The 22555-nt window shown below is 44.9% G+C and overlaps 1 protein-coding gene across 1 annotated transcript in view; it reads right to left on the bottom strand.

The window, feature by feature from the left end:
- The window catches only part of SIK2 (salt inducible kinase 2), a 90821-nt gene that overhangs the window by 56148 nt on the left and 12118 nt on the right, over nt 1–22555 (bottom strand). Inside the window, exon 3 of the mRNA XM_025207632.1 lies at nt 18298–18361. Coding sequence (XP_025063417.1) covers nt 18298–18361 — 64 coding nt within the window. The remainder of the gene's footprint in view (nt 1–18297; nt 18362–22555) is intronic.

Below are 22555 nucleotides of genomic sequence, written 5' to 3'. Positions count from 1 at the left end.
ACAAAGCCTTGGCTGGGATGATCTAGGTGGGGCTGGTCCTGAGCAGGGGGTTGGACTAGATGTGACCTTTTGAAGTCCCTTCCAACCCTCATTTTCTATGATATAACAAGTACATTTGAAATTCTCCAAATGGCACCATTTAATTTTACAGCTCTGGCCTACCAGGGTTTTGTTAAAGATTCCAGGCTAAAGTTACAGCTAGGTTTGCCCTTACACTCCCAGCAGGGCCCACAGATGTGTGCACAAAAGAAACCAGTTTAACCATTTGTACCGAGAGACTTCGCCTTCCTCCAACAAGCACCAAGTACCACAGAGTATCAACATGAGTAAGAGTCAATGCCTGCAGAGGTGATGCTTGTGTGTCAGCCAGCGTTGAAATAGGATTGATTAAGATTTGAGCAATGCCAGGTCCTGGGTTATGGTGATCATTCTAAGAGAGCTAAAACTTACCCAGTAGGGCTGTGCGAAATTTCACCGGCTGTTTTGTTTTGACGCTGTTTCGACTTGCTTCAAGCTCGAAACAGCGACATTGAAATGAAACGAAGGACTTTGAAACAGCCTCGAAACAAAACGAGGGCAGTCGAAACGTTTTGAAAGCTTTGAAACGTTTTGAGTTTCGAAGCTGAAGCTGGGCCTGCCTGCAGGGAAACAGGAAGTAAGGAGAGGGAGGCTGGGGAAGGACTGCTCTCATATTGACCGTGACTGTTCGGCTGCCAGAGATGCTGCTGGTGCTACTATGCTGCTTACTAAGGTACTACCTGCTGTCATTGAAAGTGGTGGACCGGGATGAGGCTGTAAGGGAGGAGGAGACCTCCTTGGGGCACACTACCGTGTCGTGTAGAGGCCCCAGAACCAGTGAGGGCACACCTTCACACACACACACACACACACACACACACACACACACACACACACACACGGGTTTTGTTTGTCAGCAGCCTGAGGTGCACTTTCCCAGAAACCCCTGTGCCTATCTCCTTGAAACTTGGCAGGCTTCGTGCCCTCAGATGTGTCTACCATCCTTGCTGTTTTCATCCAAATCTGCCAAAAAATGACAGTTATAAGCAGTTTCATGCTTCCCCACTATAGCCTATGGGCAAAATGTTGAAACAGCGTCGAAACAGCGAAACAGTTTCGATGGAACAAAACAGGCTTTTGAAATGAAATGAAACTCGAAACGAAACACTGTCCCGTCGAAACGGTGAAACAGAAGTTGAAACAAAACAGTGCTATTTTGCACAGCCCTATTACCCAGGTCACCTTCCTGCAACATCTGGACTCTGCTGTAAGGAGATTTAGGGAGACTGCCTGCAACATAATAATATAAGCCATGGCTTTTCTTCAGGGCTAGCTGATGAGTTGATTATATTAGGGCTATTACAAGATGCAGGGTCAAAGAAAGAACAGTTGCATACCGATGGTAATTGGTTTTTCGAGATGCTGTACTCAGCCGCCACTACAGCAAAACCCACACTGTGTGTAATGTGCACCAGCTTCGAACCTTACATAAGGATCGCATGCTTCATGGTCCCTTGGAATCCTGGAGAAGGGGATAAGGAAGTGGAGTGCCTGATGCCTTACCACCCTTGTGCCTCAAAGCTGCTGAGGACTCAACAAAGGCAACGGCAGAGCGGACTGTAGGATTCACAATGACTACATCCATTGCTTCAAAGGAAGTGCGGTTACTGTACATATTAGGGGCTTTCCCAGGACTTTCCAAATTCACTTTCTTGGCTGAGGGGATGGCCACAGGAGGCCGTTTTGACAGTGAGATGAGCTGATTGAGTGCTTGGCGGAGGATGGCGCAAGAAAGTTCTCCATCAGCTTTAGAAAGAGGTCCTATGCTGCTGGTCCTCCGACTGGTGGCAAGCACATATTAGAAAGGCTATCAGAGGAGGATCAGATACAACACTTGTGGATTGCTTAAGCAGAGATTATCAGGCTGAGGGTAAGAGAGAACAGAAGACCGCATTTGCTAGGGATGTAGCCTTTCACAAGGCAGAACAGACATCTCCTGTGCTATCTGACTAAAAGCATAAGACAATTTCACGACAGACGGGATTCAAACCCTGTAGGTTCTGAGTCCACCACAACGATGGCTGGTGAGAAGTGCCTCACTCAGCTCTACAAGGGGCAACCGGTGGGAGGGGTTCCCTGTTTCAGGAACATCTATAATCAAAAGAATTAATGGATGGAGAGAAGCGGGACTTCTTCCAAGAATCAGAGAGGCATTGGAAGCCTATGAAGGTATAGCAGGTGAACACCTGCTGGGTTCCCTCTTGTTATCAGGGATAGTAGGGGAAAGCTGCAGCTGCTCTGCTCTCTGCATCTCCAGAAAGGAATGCAATGAGGCAGGCACGCGACATCTTGTAGCCTGATGAATGCTGCTGCTCTAAAGAGATGCCAAGCTGACGTGTGAAGCATACCTGCACCTCAATGGGATCCACCCTGACACATGCTTGCAGTGCTGCTGTCTGCTGATGCACATGGTGCAAAGCAAAACCAGAGCGTCAAGTACCTAAAGTTAACTGAATAGGCAAGACTGACTCAACTTGGCCAGCTCTAGGAAGATAAGTCTGTCCCATCCAGGCAGAAAGCAATTCTCAACCTGTATTTGATTTTCTACGCTACACTTTCACAGCAGGGACAATAGCTTCCTTGAATTTGGGAAAGTACTTAAACGCACGATGCACTCCAGTACAATCCAGGTAATAATCAGCATCTTCATCGGACAATTAATTACACGTATGTCGGAATTCTTCTATTAAACTGTTCTTCCAAAACCAATGCCAGCTCCTCGGTTCTACAAAGCTGTCAAGAACATGCACACATTACTCTCAGCGTACAACATCTCTAGAACGCGTTCCTAGCATTGTTTGCAAAGATGTCAGTCAGACCTAGGAAAGGGTACCAAGTTCTCCAGCCTGACCTGAATTGTTGTTTCTGCATCACACGCAATAGTTCAGAAGTTGCAAAGCTCTTTTCAACCCACCAGGGACACATGCTAAGTACAACACCCTTAAAAGAAAGCTTATCCTAGATTCCTTGATTGTAAGACTTGAACAAAGAAAAGGAAAGCTGATATTTCATATTTCTTGATAAAACTCATTTGAGACTGATTTTTTTAGATAAGCCTATTATACAAAGACTATAGCTTTATATGTCATAAAGAGAGACAGACCCTGCCTCAAACAGCCAGCAGCCTGCAGTTATTAAATACAGCTTAAGAAGGAATTGCTCTGCCCCAGGGAATTCAGTGCAAGAGAGCAAGTGGAGAAGAGGGTATAAGGCTGAAGAATGCTGCCCAATAGGAAGAATGGATTCTGGAAGAATAAGGTCAAAGCCATCTGACAATTTATCACTGAAAGCCTATTGGAAGCTCTTCTTTTTCCTATAGGTTGGGGCCACTAATACAGTCAGGCAAGTATAACACCGAGAAGCTATTTTTCTTGGATCTGTGCCATTTTTGTGATCTGGAGACTTAGAGAAGTCAACTTCTATCCTTTGCATGTCCTGATATAGATATTACAGCAATAGGCAGCAGCAGAAAACAGTCAGAAATAGCTCGGATATCTCTTGGCTGTTATTCCAAACTTACACCTTGGACATTTCCATCCATCATCCACCCAGATTTGGACAGGTGCTCGGTTCGGGGGTTTCTGAAAGGGCCTTCTACTGGATGGTTCGCTAATTCAACAGAAACTGGAAGCCACTTTAGATCAGAGTAGAACAATAACTGCAATAAACAGGCCTTTCACTTGGAAGTGAGGCAGTTTCCTGAGCTTGTTTCAGCAACACATTACTTATTTAGATGACTAAAACATGTGGAAGTGTTTTGAAAAGGGCAGCATTTATTTCAAAGGTTGTGATCTAACAGAAACCATGTCCAAAGTAGCCAGTGATTAATGCGTTTCACTGAAATCGCTCCCCTGGACATTTCTGCAGAATTCTTCTTGTGCATGCATATGAATAAGCAGGTTGACACCAGCAATATAGTAAACTTATTGATGTGCAGGCCTTGTAAAGTTAATGTGGAATGGGAATGAGTATATTCACATTCAGGGGCAGTCTTTTGTTTCTAATACAAAGAATATCCATTTACAAATGCCTCAGGACATGGCATTCAGATTTATGGGATGATGGTCAAGACCCATTCCTATGCAAGACAGGACTCTGAGAAGAAGGCTTCAAATGAGCCTTTTGGGGGGAAGCAGCACAGAAGTCAATCAATCAATCAATCAAACAAACAAAATGTATGTAGCATACAAAAGGGTGAATAATTAAGTGCTCACATCCTAGGAGAGACTGGAAGAAGACTGAAGAGATGCTGGCTATTTATGCTAATTTGTTAGGAGAACAATCTCCAGTCCAGACCTTCCCTTTATTCGTGGACTTCCTTGCAGAGCTAAGAATCCACTGTGAGATTACCATTTCAAGTCAAGATGTATGGAAAGGTCCTTTGTGTCGTTAGGTAAGTAGTTATATTTTTTAGTATATAGTATCAACACACATTTCCTTTACTGTTTGCTCATCTGCTCCAAACTTTGCAGTGTTCTAGGCAACTCCATGCCTTACTCTGGGAGCACTGGAACCGGTTACCAAGAAATCCTGTAGACTCTCCATTCTTGGAAGTTTTTAAGACTTGGCTAGACAAAGCCTTGGCTGGGATGATGTAGTTGGGGCTGGTCCTACTTTGAGCAGGGGTTGGACTAGATGTGACCTCCTGAGCTCCCTTCAACCCTCATTTTCTGCTATTCTATGATGCTCCGTTTTCCCAAGCAGCATACACTTATTTATCACTCAGGCACCTGAAGTCTCCCCTGTCAGCACATGATTTCTTCTCAGTGTCCTCCAGGCTTTCTTGATTTCAGCAAAGTTTAATTTGAGGACAATGCAAATTTACCTGGGCTTCCCTGGTGAGTAGCACAATTTCTGGAGTAGAATTCAGGTCACTCCAATTTAGTTGTGCATGAATTACCACATTTTTTCTAATAATCTGAAACAGAAGGGCTCAAAAAAAAATAAAATAAAGGTCACTAGGTTAGTGATGTCACTGCTCTGCCTTCATTTGCATATTCATAAAGCACTATATAAAAACAGCTGCCATTCTTTGTTTAATTTAGGTGCTGACTGAGTTTTTACTTTGGCTCCTAGTTTTACTGGTTCCTGTCGGGAATTATTTTACAAATATTTATCAGCTTCTGTTCAACTCTGGTGGCATGCCAGTCAATAAATACACAGCTACCTGGTTGTTTCACGTGGAGTTTTCCGAGTCAGAGATTCATGTCAGAGAAGCACAAATAATAGCTGCACAGAGGCATTTGGCTTTTCTGTGCGTGTGCTGGCAAAAGGTATTGGATCGAGAGTCCTTGGAGACACAAGAATAATCTGTTTTTCCATAGAATAGATAAAGCTATTACAGAGCATGCCATTGTGCTTTAAGCCCCAAGGGACCCTTTCTAGGAGCAAGAGGTGAATGTAAAGGTCAGGCACAGGGCTGATACCAATAGCTCATTTTATATTTCCACGTGTGTTTTTATTCTTCTACAAAAGGAATTGGGGGCAGGAGAGAGTTGGGCAGGAAGGTGAGCTGTTCGTAATACCTATGTGCCCCTCGGCTATGATTTCCAAAAGGAAACTACCGAAATTTAAAGTGCCTAAATCCCAGCGTGCCTACTGCACTTCTTTTGAACACCCCAGTCCTCAGGTATATTCGTACAGAGGCATTTTCCTTGGTCACGTCTGACGATAGTAAAAATGCAGCATTCTGTTAAAAGGACAGCAAGGCTATCAGCACAAGGAACAGGTTGGCAGGGGGCTGGGGTTTGGATGCCCTCAGTTTGTTGCTGATTTAAAATAAATTAGATCAGCAGCACAGTAGTTGTTTGGAAAAAAAGAAAGGAAGCAGCCCCCAAGACAATCCAGCTGCAGACCACGTGCAGAAGTTTGAGGACAAAGATGGAAATCTGTTCTCCTAAACTTCAGCCAAAAGCAGCACGCTCCTGTCAATAGTGATTCTCACTCTGGAATTTATATGCCCAGTCGACCATAAATCAGCTGCAATATCCTATGGTATTTGGTCACATTTTCAGTCCTTCAACTGCGCAATGAACTCTTCTGGTACTGGGGGAATGCGTAAGATTATTAACCACAATGAGCAAGACTGGATGAGCTACATTAGCAGTAGTACAAACCACCACTTAACTGTGACCTCAGAGACTCACTCTTTTCCCCCCTGTTCAATGGGTAGCTTATTTTTAGGTTGAATAATCAGCCTTCGCTTCAAAAGTCTGGACGCTGGAAAAACACAAGCACAGCAACTGGTAGTGAATTAGTTTCTCCAAGTTACAGCTTCAGCTGAATTAGCACTGAAAATGATCTGCATCTCAGTTGCTAAAAAGATTTCAGATGTGGAACCGGTGGAGGGTCAGGAGGAGGCAGCTATAAAAGTACCTCAAATATGCATGTAAATCACATTTTTTCCCGCCCCCTTTAAAGACTCTCTAAGACCTGTTTATTTTTTACCGGCTTGTAAAATGTAATAACACTTGAAGCGACGAGATTTACTCTGGAAGGACTTTTTGGAGCAGTGACGTGAACTGGTAAAGGCTGAATTCACAACTGCTCCTAAGCACAGGCTTTCTGTGCATCCGACGGGAAGGAAAGAGAAGCCACCTTGGACGAAAGCGAAGATAATCTTCTCCCCAGGTTAGCGTTTAGCAATGCTGTTTTAGCAGAGCTGCAAAGACCGACCGGCAGGGCGATGCAGCCAACGGATATTCATGGCGAAGTTGCAATACTGACAAAGAACAAGCGAGAGAATGTTTGCTAATTGCCAGCTGCTGACAAACACTTTGCAGACTTGGCTTTATATTTCCTCATTCCAAAGGATGACTTAAAAAGGCTCTTGTAGGAAATCGCTCCGATTTGCAAAACAAAAGTCATCTGAAGTTACTTCGTTATTAATCCTGCAGCACAGAGATTCAAGGGAATCGCTTCTTGTCCACAAGACTCGACTGTGCTCTGCTTAGGTGCGGCCGCAAAATGGCAAAGAGCAGAATACGGTGGTTACAAGGCGATGCCAAAACAGACACATTAAGCTAAAGAAAAATGGGGCTCCAACGGGACTGCTGTTTGGTTTGGCCAAACGGCTGCACGGCCACGGGAAAATGCTAGAAACCTGCAAGAGTACGGATCTCCCACTTCAAGGGGGCTTTCCACTATAAACTGTAATCCAAGGGCATGAAAACCACCAGGATTCATTTCACATGCCATTAGGCTCAAAGCAGGGAACTTACCAACTTACGCTTGGTGAAAGGAGGAGAAACTTTCACCTGCAAAGTCTGATGTGATTTTTCCTGATATTTCTGTATAAACAGTAGTCATGGTTTTTTCCTCCTTGCTCTTACATAAGAGCCCGGCTGGACACATGACACCCTGGCACTGACATAAGCAGTCCAATGATAAGGATTTAAAGGTGAAAAGAGAATACAGCCGGGACAACATGAACGGGGGATGGAAATTTCTGAGTTCACTCTCAGTCAAACCCAAAAACCGAGATCATAAAAACCTCGTTCAGCCTCCACCTCCTCTCCTCTCCAATCACCAGGGTTTTCAACATCACAGTCGCTGAACTTTATTCTAATTGCCATCGGCTGAATTCTTTCCTGGCTGGTGATGTCAACTGACAACAGTTCTGCTTCGATGGAGCTGCTCCCGCCGTCCCCAGCTGTGTTATTGTGACCAAAAACTAATGTAAAGCTAGAAAATACCTAGGTGTTGAACGTTAAAAAACAAACAAACCAACAACTTGAAACAGGAACACCAGTGACAAGGATGCTTAGTGTTTCAGCTGCAGCAACTCAGCTGACAAGTGGTAACTAGGCCTGAGTGGTTCTAGATTTGAATCTTTCCTTTGATCCGTTTCTATTCTGCTCCTCCGTTACCTTCAACACCATTATAATCTGCGTTTCCTTTGTTCTCTCAATAATTATTTGTACTGTGGCAGCACCTGCCAGACCCAGGCCTCCATCAGGAACCCATTATGTAAGGCACCATGCAAACTTAATACCAAAAGCATTTTTGTTGGAAGTGTTGCCATTAGTCAATAATTAACCAACTCCCATAACACAACTGATTGATCTAATAGTTTTCTGCATCTATCTGGCAGCCTGCAAAACTAACAGCAGGGACCTCTCCTCTCTCTCAAATTTCAGCCTGTTTCTACAACCAGTTGCTTCCCTTTCCTGCCAAAACAAAAAGAAAAATAGTAACAAAAAATTAGATTTCCAGCCTGCAGTGGAAAATCTTATTCCCACGCAGGTGGCCTCAATAAATTCCTGGGTCATATTCATTACCCCCCAAAATCAACCAATGTATCAAAACTGTATAAACAATATTAAACCTTTAATAACATACTGAAAGGCATGTTTAAATGACTCTCTACCAGGGGTGTCAAAGATAGCCTGAGGGCTGGATCCGGCCTGCAGAGCCCTATCATCCAGCCCCCCAGGGCTGCCCACGGGTCTCCGAGCTGACCCACGTGCCGCACGTGGTGCTCAGTCCAGTCAGTCTATGGGTCTAATCTGGCCCCGCACCATTCATCCGACCCAGAGACTGGCCCACGGGGCCAAACGTGGTTGACATCCCTGCTCTTTACGGGAAGGGGAAAACCCCCAGTTTTGACCATGCACAAGTTACATCACATCAAATCAGACCATTTAGTGTCTTAAAGGAGCTGTAAGTGGGGCAGTGTCTGGGAGGCCAAAAAAGGCTTCGTTTCACCATAATAAAACTACAGGGCTCGTCTCTGCTAAGTCTCAGCTTTGCAGGAAACAAGACAGACATTCAAACCCAGACAGAAGAAATATCAGAATGTAGCCCTCCCCTGTCCCAATTCCCTTCTGCAAGCTTACGTAGCCTTGGCCACATCAAGGAAACAGAAGAGATTCACTTGCTCTCTTGATCACTTACTTTTTTCCTGTGTGCCCCCCTGTCTCTCCTGATCAGCTACATCTATAAAAACAACAGCCAAAGGGGGTCAAGCAGCTGCAATGGAGGAGAGAATGGCAGATTCAAGTATCTGATGCATGAAGGGCAAATGCGAAGCAGAAGAATCTAATTTAATTTGCCCAACTAGAATAATTGGAAAACGGTTCCTAGAGAAATCTCGGGGCGATGAGTAAAAATTGTTTGCGATTCCAATTTTCAATCTACGAGGCAGCTGCCAATGTCGCAGCTGCTTCCGCAAATTATTGGGGCAACGGAAAGATGCAAGACAACCTGCATTTCAAGTGTTTCGGTAGCCCTTAGGATCTCCTGGGGGCTCCAACAGACAGATCTAAAACAGGTCCGGAAGGGCCTCGGGGGCCATTAAGTCCAGCCCCTGCATTCGCAGGCAACCGTTTAACCAAGGAATCCCCGAAAATCACCACTTCAGATCTTCCCACGCAACCGCATGGCACCAAACCAGGAACACCCAGGGCACCACACAGCATCCCAGAGGTAAAAGGCAAACGAAGAGGGTACTGCCAATGCCCTGCCAGCCTAAGGATAGAGAACTAACTCGTTAAAAGATGCCCAGAGAACCTAGGAAGAGAACCACCCACTACAAAGCAAAGCAAAAAAAAACCCCTCCCATACACCTTGCCAGCCTGACCCATGAGAAAAATTCCTTCCCGACTCCAAATTCAGCACTGTCTGATTATCTAGTTCCTTATACCAAAGTTTGCCACCACGTTAACGTGTTCTAGGAGGCAAGAACAGAAACAATATCACATACCAGTAATCCAATAAAGTGTGGCCTCTTTGAGGATATATAAGGAGACTAACGATAGCATTACCTAAGTGGTCTTAAGACTAATGAGTGCAGCACTATTAAGCAAAAAGTCTATAAATCCTAGGACAGGCCAGGTGGGAAGCTCCCAAGTCATCCTAAAAACCAATTAAGCTCCAAACATCATCACCTCAAATATTCCTAATGGCAAACTCAACGTTTACAGATCCCCAAGAAGAAGAGTAACCCAAGCAATCCAATAAATCAAACCGCATGATGCCGCACAAGTGACAAGTCCAAAAGGAGAAATCAGGCAGCATTATTAGTGGGGCAGCTTCAAAGGGGGAGCGGGCCTCACACATCCTTCCTTAAGCCCTGAAGACATCGTTTGAGAATAAAATGAAGAACTGGCTAGACAGCAGGCTCCAAGCAGCTTGAGCTTCTTATAAAAGTATACTAATTAGTCAGTCACCTGGGATATCTCTATAACAAAGAATTTAGGTCAATTCCTGTACTCCCCCTGCCCGCTATATGAAATAGAAAACCGGTTCCACTTACTATGCTGCAAGACTGAAAGAATATGCACAAGCCATCATCCTAATAGAAGAGATCTTCCTCCCTTTCTGTAATTAGAGGCACTTATAAGGAATGGCCTGGAACAAAATGATCTTGGGGGACAAATATCATAAACGCCGGGTAAGGACAGTCTCGCACAAGGGGCAGAAACAAACAGGGCTCTTTTGCCTGACTCGCATCTGTAAGGAGAGTATCTTTGTATCATCCTTCAATAACCTATAACCAAGAATGGTCCTTTTATTAGACACTTCCTATTTCCCACCTATATTCACATTGAGAAAAATGTAAAGAAAATATATTCAGTTAAATTAAGAAAATAATTATTTACATTAAGAAAATAAATGGTATAAAAAGAGAGCGACAAGAAATATCAAAGCTCAGTTCTTGTTACCTAGAGACCTGTCTTCTGGGTTTGCTAAGTGCCAGAAAAACACACACAGCTCTTACTGCAATTTCTGCAAGGCCCAGGGTGTCAAGTAATGTCTGCCCCCCTGCCCGTGATTCGGTGAGCTTCCTCTCTGGGTGGATAATGTGTGGGAAGGTAACAGGAATAATAATTGTAGAAAATTGCCATTAGTGAATACAGTACGGCTGACTAGAGAGTCTGGGCTCCCTGAAATAAACAGCAGTTAGGGCTTCATTCAACCCATATTGTAAAGTCTCCCACTGCTTTCAGCAGAGCTGAATCAGGCCCTTCCACAGACGCTGCGAATTACCTGTTCTGAGCAAGTCCCATTTATTTATATGACTACTGCAGCTGCCAAGAGCCCCACCAAACAACCAGTTCTTTTATGGATTAATCAAATAAAAGAATTTTTATTCAGAAATCACTTCACGGAATTACAGAGTGCTGGTAACTGGTTTGCACGGCAGGAGCAATTGCTCCTCAGCTGCATGAGAGCTCCACGCCTGCGCTTTGTAGGACGTGTACCAGACTTGGGGGTAGTGGGGTCAGAGCCCACCCTTTACTGCCTGCTTCCAGAAGGTCATACATTCATGGCACAAAGGAGACACTTCTTCTAGAGCAGCGGTGCCAAAGATAGAGCTGTATAATCAGCCCCCAGTGCAGCCTGTGGGTCTCAGTGGCTCGCAGGAGTATGAGAGAGGTCCGTGCACAGTGCACGCATGCGGCTTCAGGGCCGTGTAGTGCAACTCTGGAGAGGCTGGAGCCCACTCTGGCTGCTTGACGACATACACTAGAAAGCGCGGCTGGTCTGCGAGTCTGGTCCAGCCCATGGACCAGCCACATGCTACTCAACTGGAGCTCTAGAGGACAGGTCTGAGATCAGACGACCCAAGAGTAAGCAGATCTGTGATGGTGAACAGAGTATGTAAATGGGGACAACATCCTTTGTAACAAGGAAATGGTTGTATGATAGCCCCTCTGGGGATACTTCAGAGAGTACTGAGGAACTAACTAGTTCCTGATCAGAGGAATGCACTCTTGCCAAAACACCTTGCCACGTGCATGGCAACTCAGAGACAGCAGCTTTCAGCCATTCTTCAGGTAGCATACCTGCAGTACAGTGTATTTTAACACAGAAATGTTAGTTATAAAAGCAATGCACTTAAAGATCTGATTAATGACTTAGACGAGGGGGAAACACGCCAAATTAATGACTTCTGCATGTTTCCCCCCCAACCTGGATATTAAACATTTTGTTTGCAGAAAAGGCACAGTTAGAATTAACTTGGGAAAATGGTTCATTCTGATACTACTGGAGCAAACTACATCCCTGTCTTTTTGACATAAGAAGGGAGTATGGCTATGACAGCCTGGCTGCCGAAGGCTGAGGTCTCAACTTAAAAAGTACACACAGACAGTATTACATGGGGTGTGTACATACAGTGTAGTCACAGAGGACAAAGTGACCCAGAGATAACTAGCTGCCAACGTTGCAGGAGCATCCCGTGAGTCTGTCGTGCCTTCAAGCTCTTACAATACGTATTGGGAGTAGATCTTAGAGACTGCCATGTGGCTACTATCCTAGGCACCCATAACCTAACACCCACCTTTAGCTCTCTCTGTAGTGCTCACTACCGCAGTAATACATGCTATGACTGTATAGGGCCAGAAGAGAATCATTTGTGCCAACTTGGGTTTGTGCAGAACTTCATTCCTCAGCTGGCAGCCCAAAGGCTGAACACCTACTCTATTTTTTTTTTTTAAAAGCTCTGGAGAAACTCAAGTGACAGTGCAAGGATCTTGCCAGTTGCTCAACTAAACCTGGTGCCTGCACATCCCAAGATTCAGCAAGGCCCCTCTTACCCGATCCCTTTCTGCTTAAGCTTCTACATCTACTTTGTGCTGTTTGAAGCAACAATGTAAGATGTGGTACAACAGAATCAGGCCTCCCACATATCCACGATGAATATTACTTGCACTAACAGGCTCTTCAAATAGGATTAGGACAGTGGTAAGCACTGGTGGCAGCCAAAGGCCAATTGGCACAGTATTTATCAGAGATTCATAGAAAACGAGGGTGGGAAGGGAGCTCAGGAGGTCACATCCAGCCCAACCCCCTGCTCAAAGCAGGACCAGCCCCAACTACATCACCCCAGGCAAGACTCTGTCAAGCCAGGTCTTAATTAAAAACCTCCAAGGATGGAGACTCCACCACCTCTCTAGGTAACCTGTTCCAGTGCTTTACTACCCTCCTAGTGAGAAAGTTTTTCCTAATGCCCAACAACTCTCCCTTGCTGCAATTTCTTCTTGCTCAGTACTTCCCAGCCTCAAAGCATGACATGCTCTGCTCTGCTAGGGCTAACTTAGACATAAAGTCTGCTGGTGGTGAAATACTGCATGGTCACCTGAAAATGTACAGAGTATAATTCATCTGTGCAGAGTGGGAACTTCAACCTCACAATCGCTACCAGCAAGGAAGGGATGTTATTAAACCAAACCCTTTCTCGATAAAAGAAGAAAAAAACTTGGGGATAATCTAAGATGCTATTGCACAGCACCAGTAGAAGACTAACAAAATGCCTAATTAATGTTAGGAGCCACCAACAGGTAGTAGTGACTTCTCACTCAAAGTCTACAGCAGCCCTGCTGTTTCAAGATCTAAACTGAGTTAATGCACTTCAACTTGACCCACTTCCCCAGTCCTTCTCCCTACTCTTTGAGCTCTGGACCTTCCTTAATAACGCACCTAAATCCTGTCACATCACTCTTCTGGCTGCATCAGTCTTGTCCTGCGCTGTGGCACGGAAGGTCAGACATGCTAAACAATGATCATAATAAAGCCAACACGTGTTTAGCAGGGGCTGCGGTCCCTTTTCACTCTACCTCAAACAGGGTCAGGACCCCAGTTCCTACCAGTGCGGCACCACAAGCTACCACTAACAGCCACTTAAATAGTTATAGAAAGATCTAAAATCTCTGCCCAAGGAATATCCAATTGAGTTTCTATATGTCCAGGAGCCTGCTTTACACATCTGCTTCATGCTCGGCAATACAAAGACACTGTACTCCCCCATCCTAGTCCCTGTTCTCATTAGGCATTAAAACTCAGTCTCACATGAGTTACACAAAGACAACACACAGTGCCCAATTTACACCACAGGATGATATTCAAATAAATCATATCACAAGGAGAAACACGGTTTTTACCTTTACAGTCAGTTCCTCTTGATCCCAGGTCCAGTGGCCTCTCCTATCCTGGGACTTGAGTGCCTCCCACATTTAACTAAAAATACCTCAGTGTGGGCAAGGGCACTCTTAGTAGCTTATCTACTAGACACTGACAGGTGATTAGGCCTCCTTTGGACTAACAAAGGTCCAAGGGCATCCTCCAGTAACCTTAGCAAGGTCAAGGACAGGAAGGCAATGTGTCACCCTTTGTCTATAATCCCATCAGCTCAATGCACAGGTGAGTGTCGGACACTATAATTGCATTAGGCTTTCTATAACCCAGGCCGAACCCAAGTGGCCCGGCCTCCCTAGGTACCAATGGTACAGGCTCGAGGACTCCGACTCCTGAACAGCCCTCAACTCTAGCAAATCCACAGTTTCTTCTTCCAGGGTATTTTCCCAGTAATCCTAAATTGAATGGGTGTGGGTCCATGTCTCCTTCCCATTACCCCCTTGCCCCTGGGAACACAACTGTTACACATCAGGTTGCTGGAAAACACCTGTTCGTAAACCAGCAGCACCTCTCTGATCTCTGCAGAAATCAAGGTAGCAGAGAGAGATATCGATTGCAGCACACCATGGCTTCATTTCATAGAATCATCTCTACCATTTGATTTACCAGGAAATCTTTCTTCCCCTCTTCCCACTGTCCAACCTGCTGGGATCAAGATCTGCCTCTGTCAAGCCATTGCTTCACCATACTCACATGATGCATCTGTGACAACAGGAACGGTCTGATGGCTCGCCAATGGTTTTGTGAGCTGTCTGATAACAAAGTGCCTATTGCAGGCACGTTGCGGCTTATTCTGCCACACTGAGCACTATAACCTGGTCCCCATACACCATGCGGCCTGACGCATGCAATATGCAATGTGGTTAGACCAGGCCTTTGGTCTCCCTTGAGACTTCAACAGATTCTCCCAGGCAAAACTTATGAGTTGTGTAAGGCTCTCTCTAAAATGACACCGCGTCATCAACTTTCCATTTGACCTCATTAAGACCAGGGCTCACTTCATTCTCCTATCACACACAGCAACAAAAGAGAACTGTATAGTCCTTAGGGAATTTCCCTATAAGCAAAACAGCAGGAAAGGTAAGCACTAGCCCCCCTTGAGGAGGCTGGTATGCTGAGCTCTTCCGCTTCACTTCCCCAAGCCCCTTCACCACTGGCTTAAGGGCAATCTAAGCAGGTCCAAGAACATTTGCATCTTGTGCACAAAACAGCAGAGAGATCAGGCATAACTCAGCACCTTGGTCCATGAGGACTTCACCAGGGAAAACCCATTCTGCAGCACCAACTACCACGTCTTCCTTAGGGGAAGACACAGTAGTAAATCTACCAGTACCAATTCATTTTCAGTTCCTTCTCTAACTAGCTGCCTTGCTAAAGGGTCCCACCATATCCATAACCACTCCTGGGAAGGATCTTCTATTGCAGGCAACGTTCTTGGACCCGCTTCACACTTCGCTGAAACACTTAGCAGGAACTGCAGAGGTTCCAGGATTTGTGACCCGTCCTCAGACACCTGAGGTCAGGAGAAGCTCTCATTGACCCTTACTTCCTGTCTTGTATTCCCCCATGTCCTAAGAAAATTGATATCACCAGCCAAGCACAACAACATGTAGCAATGCCTCTGGGGAAGCACTATCTGCTTTCTCATCCCCCAAGATTCAACTTCCAGGAGACATCCCATTCCCTGTAAAGGGGTATCTTTTCCCACAGGAATCCCTCCTGTAGGGTCTTCAGCACTCCCAGTAGCTACAGCTCAGAGCCTCTCTACAGGGCGACAGGGCTGCGATCAATGCAAAGTTCTGTTTGAAACTCTGCTGCCCCAAGGGGAAATGCAAAACTCACTGACTTGAATTTGAGAAACAGCAATTATCAGCTATGCCTCAATTTCCCCATGTCTAAATAGCACCTCTGCCCCAACAAGGATGATCTCCCAAGGTAGAGACAGCAGCTTGCTGTCCAAAGAGGGCTCTCTGACTCTAGCACCTCTGAAGGCTGCCAGACCAGTCCTCAAAATCATTTGCCATCAATACCTCCACAAAGCAACTGATCACCAACCCCAACCTCTCTCTGTCCCTTCCAGGTACCCGACTTCACCCTTCATTGGCAGGCCTGTGCACCCTCTTTAGGGTTAGATACTTGCTCAGTACCACTTAGCCAAGTCTACTATATCGGAGGATCAGCACTAGCGTCCCAGAACTGCTAGACCCTCCGCCGACCCACTTCTAGGGCACGTCAGCTGCCTGTGCCCAATACACATGTACCGATTTTGACCCGAGCACAGCGTGACAGTTTGCTATGCAGGAGCCTGGAGGTTGAACTCAGCAACCTGATCATTATACCTCCCAGGCGAGCAAGCTGGAAGATACTCTCTCTCTCCCTGGAGCCTTGTTGATGCTGCAAGCACCAAAGACTTGGGAAGCCACCGTTCCCTCCAGCAGGTTAATGGTTTATGGGCCCAAAGGTTTGGCACTCTGCCCAATTATGCCCCAAACTCATTCAAAGGCTCTAACTCCATGAAGTCATATATGAAGTAGCAACTCCCTCCTCATCACCTGTCTCTGTGGATACACCCACTTTGGGTTGCAGCATCCACATACATCGCCCCCTTCTCCCGCACACCACAAAAGCTCTTCCTGTAAGTTTAAGGTATCAGCTGAAACGTTCAGAGCCCCCTCAAATGATTTAAGCAACCAGCTACCACTCACAATATTAGTCAAGGCAGCTTATATCAGTCGATCCAGAATCCAGTATTTTAGGGTCTTGTGCCTTCTATGGAAAGGCAAAGCTCCCACATATACCCATGCTGACAGTCTTCTCTCTGGGCCCAAATGGCCAAGGCTCCACCCATGCCCCTGGCCAAGACTTCTTATCAGTGTCCAGTCATCCACGCTCTTTATTTCAGATTCTTGTCATGGTGTTTGCACATGTTCTTTTCTCTCGGCTGCCTCTTCATTGCAAGTTCAGGCGTAGTCACTCAATTTCCAGTGAACCTCTGAAGTGAAGCCGTTCTCAATAACTCATTTACATCAGACCAGACATGCCTGTGTAGGCAACACTTAATTCTTATTTCCCAGTCCCAGAGGAGACCCATTTCCCTTCAGGGGAACACAATGCAGAAGTGAGTAGGTAAACTGAGTCACACACACTTTTCATTAAAACTAAAAAAAGACATTTTCTGCATAACATTTAGGGGTATAAGAAAAGGCTTTTTCAGAGTAACAGCCATGTCCTTTTTCTGCAAGAATCGTCCTGGTTCTATCTGATAATTTAAGTTTGGCAAATCTAATCCCTCAATTATGTTAAAAAAGTTGGCAGCAATCACTAGTAACAGGAAAACAAAGTCAGAACAACCAAATTCTGCCTTCGACAGCTTACACAGACCTCTGCTTCCAGAACTGTAGCTTGATTGTAAAAGCCATTTGTCACCACCCTACTAGTGCTAAAGCCATTATAAAAGGAAAGAAAAATCTGCGAAGACCTTCTGCAAAAACACCACCATTTTGAGAACACAAAACCCAGGACTTCAAAGTGGCCTCTATTCAGCCTATCCTTACAATTACAGCCTTCAAAAACCAGGCGCAGAGTGCTGCTTTCTAAAGTGTTACAACCAACAAAACACCAAATGCTACACTCGTGTATTATGAAAATCCTGGATGCTCTGACCCAAATGCAAATTTGACTTTCATTAGTCAACTTAAAACTTTTAAATATTCCAATGCCTACTGCAGAGACTCTTGTAACTATGAACTCACACACATTCCCCATAGGAACTATATTAAAAAAAGACAGGGTTTGAAATAGGGGGGGGGGGGGGGGGGGGGGGGGAGGAGGAGAGGGGAACGATTCACCAAAACTACAAACACAAGAAACAAAGAAGCTTCGTCTTACCTGAAACAGCATATCGCTTGGCTTTTAACATGCTAAGCATAAGTTGAGCTTCTGAACTTGGTGCAATGGCTTAAAGCGGGTAACATTTTCATCAGTGAAGTTACACCAGTGTAAAGGAAATCAGATTTTCACTGAAACTGTTTTGCTTTTTACCATACAATCTTCTCTGCTAAAGGCCAACTAGATGTCTTTAAAAGATTTACCAAAGCAAATATTCGGCATATTTTCAAGGGGGGAAAATTAACTCCTAAATTATGGAACACAGTTTGACCTAGTTGTAGCTTTTCCTCAAAGAACAGACGCTACAGCATATGTGATCCTGAGGCTTGGATTTCTCTTGAAAAACCAAACTAAGTTGCAACAACAAACTGCAGAAATCAATATTTAATGTTAAAATGGACTCTTGCTTACCGAAAATTTCTCCATTTTTGGCATATTCTGTCACAAGGTACAACATGCTTTTGGTCTCCATCACCTGTTGATGGAGAAATTGTACGTTAGTTTAGTTGGGGGAAAGGAAAAAGCGACATAACCACAGATTTTCCAGCCCTTCTCCCCTAGTGGAAGTCACTCCGGGGTTCAAAACTACCAACATTTGCACAAGGTCATAGTTTTACTCGGTCTACTAACCCCAATGACTTCACTAGACCTCCTCACATGCCGAAGTTCGGCCTTGCTACATCATCACCTGACCCCCGCTGTCTTTCCTGCTTGGTGCAGGGGGCTGGACCCATTGATCTTCCAAGGTCCTTTCCGGCCTTACAATCTATGCATCTAAAGGAGATGGGCTCGATTCTTGGCCAAAAATAGGAAGAAACAATATCTCCATATCCCAACTGAAATTCTCGTCCTGACGGCTGCCGCTACTTATGTCAGTAGGTTTGAGAGACTGCCTTACCAAATTCTTCTTCTGACTAATTTATTGAAGTAGGGTTAGCGTCTGGGGACTGGAAAGGAGCCCGGAGCCCCTGCTGCCCTTACTCATCACAGTAGAAAAAAAAGATACAATTAAGTGTGCTCATCATCCCAAATTGGCCAAATTTCACCAAACACTATTAGGCCATGCGATCCCACTCCTACCATAACGCAGTACAGGACAGTTGCACTCCCAAATCTTTCAATTCTATGAGTAATTTCTCTCTTCAGAGATCGATAATCCTGCTGCTACTCGACCAGGCAGTTCTACAAAAACAGCCTGCCCTCTGTTCCAAAATACTGTGAAAAGAAAATCACTACATTTCCAACTTTTATGTGAAAGTACTGCACTGCATGTCCTGATCATGAGATAAGAATCAAGACATCAGCTTCCCATGCTATCTACCCTGGAAGGGACAACTACCTCCATTACTCTGCAGTTTTCTTCCTAAGCGACACCCCCAGCCCACTCTTTTCAAACACTCGCTCGGGGCTCATTTCATAAGCAGCAGGATCAAAGAGACTGAAAACCTGTGTTTTCAAATAAAAATAGTCATTTAGGATTTTCCCTCCAGCAGATTATAACAATTTGAACGTCAGTCACATTTTGGACCTAAACTATTTGAATGACCCAAGCATGGCAACTTGTTAAACACACAGATCAACTGAAAAAACTTGTGGGTAAACCTCCTTTCATTTTGAATTTCCTGTCTTTTATTTATTTACCACCCTGAAAACTATGGCGCTAGTTTCTTGTAAAATAACTGTTTTTAGGGAAATGTATTTAAAAAGCCCAAAGGAAACCAACTTTTAACAGAGAGTTATAAAAACATGCAATCCCCAGGAAAGCAGCAGACAGCGCACAATGGCTGATCCTCAGACAGTCCTACCCTGGCTGCATTCTTATTTAATTTAAGGCTCGGTGCGCATGATGACTGCAAATATTCTGGGCTGAAATACAAGCTGGCTTTGAGAGGCAGTACCTGGAGGCAGAGAACATCAATATTCTCTGCATTACAAATATGAGAGGTCGGACCTAATCAAGCCCTCTGATGCAGGGCAGCCCCTTTACCTAGTGCTGAGTCAAAAATGTCCTGACCCCCAGAAAGACAGCCAAGACTCCTCCTCTGCATAGAGTAAGGTGAAGGGATCGTTACAGACAGACTAGAGAGCCCCAATGTGGGAGATGCCCTTTTTTTTTTTTTTTTTTAAATATACTCTAGTGAGTGTTCCTTTGATGTGCCCATCCCTATAATATTCAGGGGGTAAAAAACAATAAACATTACATTTGTCTTGACGTGCCCCTGCTTACCTCCACTCCTGAATTGTTCTTGCCTCCTCTTAAATTTTGCTTGTCATCCGCTTAAGAAAGATCACAGTCAATCTTACTTAAGGGAGTTAACAATTTCTGTCCTTAACATCTGCCTCTATTCTATGAATCACCAGTTGATTTATAAGGAAGTGCTAGACTCTTTCCTGTAACATGAAATTAAAGCTGAACACGACTTTGCTAAATCAAGCCCTTTGTCTTTAAGGAGTGGAATAATCCTGTCACTGCAACTCTGATTTTTACAGGAGTGAGCTCACTCCCAGAGGAGGGGTGCAGGATCAGACCCCCTCCACCCCAGGTGAATGCAAAGTGGTTTTCTTGCCATTGTATTCTTTTATTGCAGCACCTAAAATGCTTGGAATTAAATGCTCCCTGCATTTCTAATCCAAATGAGATTTTCATTCTTCTTTAGAATAAGGAAATACTGTGCATAGAAGCCCTCCTGACATACTTTGTAGACAAAGCACAACTTTTAGCCATCTTCTGAGAGAAGGGTGCGAGAAGAGACACAAGAAAGTCACAGGATTGCCCTGGGCACATAGAGGACAGGCTGTCAGGGGCTAGAGTGAAAATGCCCTACAAGCTATGCCTGACCTTGAAGTTCTTTAATAAGAGCCAAAAATTAGCAGGGTATGGGCTGAATGGCGCTTTGCTCCTTACGAGGGATGCCAGTGGACACAACCATGATGCTCCGCACACTCAGTCCAGCCCTCACAGACCTGCAGTGTCCGATGCATCCATTCCTGCCCCAAAATGTTTTTGCCCAAAGCCAACTTTCAGCAATGATTGTTTGCAACCCTCCTCTGAATTTCAGAGGGCATTTGGCCAGGAAGGGGGAGTACCCAATCCCAAGTTAAAGAATAACATTTAGCAAATGCAGCTCAAGAATTTGCTATTCATAACTAGAATGACAAATAAGGCTATTCTCCAAAGAGATCCAATTTCTCTGGGTCCTGGTCTTGTGGTTGTCTTGAGGATTGCAGAAACCACGAAGGAATCTGGTGTTGTGTGGGTGCAAATGGCTCCACGCTCTTGGACTATGGGATTGATTCTTCTATTTTGTTCTTTTCATGGCTGCTGGCAAAACTGCTGACGTCAGCTACCAAATCTGAGGCTGCTTCTAGGATGCCCTCTTTAATTGGCAATGTTATTCTTGCAGGACTGGAGGAATGCAGTACACAGAAGAAAAAAAAAAAATCTCACGGGCTTTTTTTCATTTCAGAGATTTCAACAGGCTTCTGCTCTCCAAGACAGCAGCTCTTGGAAAACTCTGAAGGCGTAAGAGGTCAGAGCACAGGAACCAGCTAGGCTGCTTCAGCAGGCCAAAGGCATTGACAAGCCTTTAGAAGAATGATGTTTAAGAGTCTCAAGAACTTCCCGTTCCTCTTCTCCCTCTGGTTCCGTTTTCCTTTGCAATGTATGCAAAATAAATAGCACCACCTGCATTTTCTTCAGTAGCAACAGGGGAAGCAACTGCTGGATGTCCCAAATGGACATCTCCAGTATGTCCAGTAGGGTCAAGGTGGACATCGTAAGGATATGGCTGGTTCTGGTAAGGTTGGCTAAGCCACTGCCAAGCCTGAGGCACAGGAGTCAAGAGTTACGAAGCAGGCAGTCTTGGTTTACTCAGAAGCACCTTCCTGTGACGTGTGTGACTGGTGGGAAGGTTCCTTCTTAGATGTCAAAAAAAGAAAACCAGAGCCGAGGTAACAGGTAGGATACAAGAAGTAACCTTCTTCTAACCTGGAAGTAGCATAGTACCCTAGCATAGTATCACTGGTGCCAAGGGCAGTGATGGAGACATAGCAAACTCTCTTAACATCAACTTACTTGGAACCATTAAGGTTTTCATTGTCAGGATTGATCATGCTATCTGTTTGGGTGCTAATGCCAATGGTCACAAGTATTAATAGATGTTGGCTTACTCTGCCAGCATCACTTGTGCCTATTAGCAAGCAGGCTTAATGCTCTGTTCCTAAGAAAAGTGCAAATTGTTGAGTTTCTTCTTGTGCAAAGAGGTAGATCAGTGCTGGGGGCCGTGTCTAGTCTGGTGCTCAGGTTTCCTGAGCCTTGGTGTGACAGCTGTACCAGTTCTTGGTGTCATGGTGGTAAAGTCAGTATCAAAAGTAGCTTTTGATGGTCCCCAACTCTTGCCTGATAGTACCATGTCAGGCACTGCCTGCCTGCTTGCTAAGGCACTGGGACCTGGAAAGCTGAGGAGCAAGGTTGTTCAACGACCTTCCGCCCAAATCCCCGAACTTCCCATCCTAGCTGAAAAGGGAGGTTGGCACATGGCTTTCCTAAAGATAAAAAAATACCAGCAGCTGTTCGTTGCGTAGAGAAACGGTTACGTCTCTCAGGATGGACCAGATTTGAATACCGATGGCTCTAAACCTGCTGTTTTAACCTATATTTGTGCTGCAA

The sequence above is a fragment of the Alligator sinensis genome, unplaced genomic scaffold, assembly GCF_000455745.1.
Source record: "Alligator sinensis unplaced genomic scaffold, ASM45574v1 scaffold1241_1, whole genome shotgun sequence".
Classification (NCBI taxonomy): Eukaryota; Metazoa; Chordata; order Crocodylia; family Alligatoridae; genus Alligator; species Alligator sinensis.
This window is presented reverse-complemented; position numbering and strand designations above follow the sequence as displayed.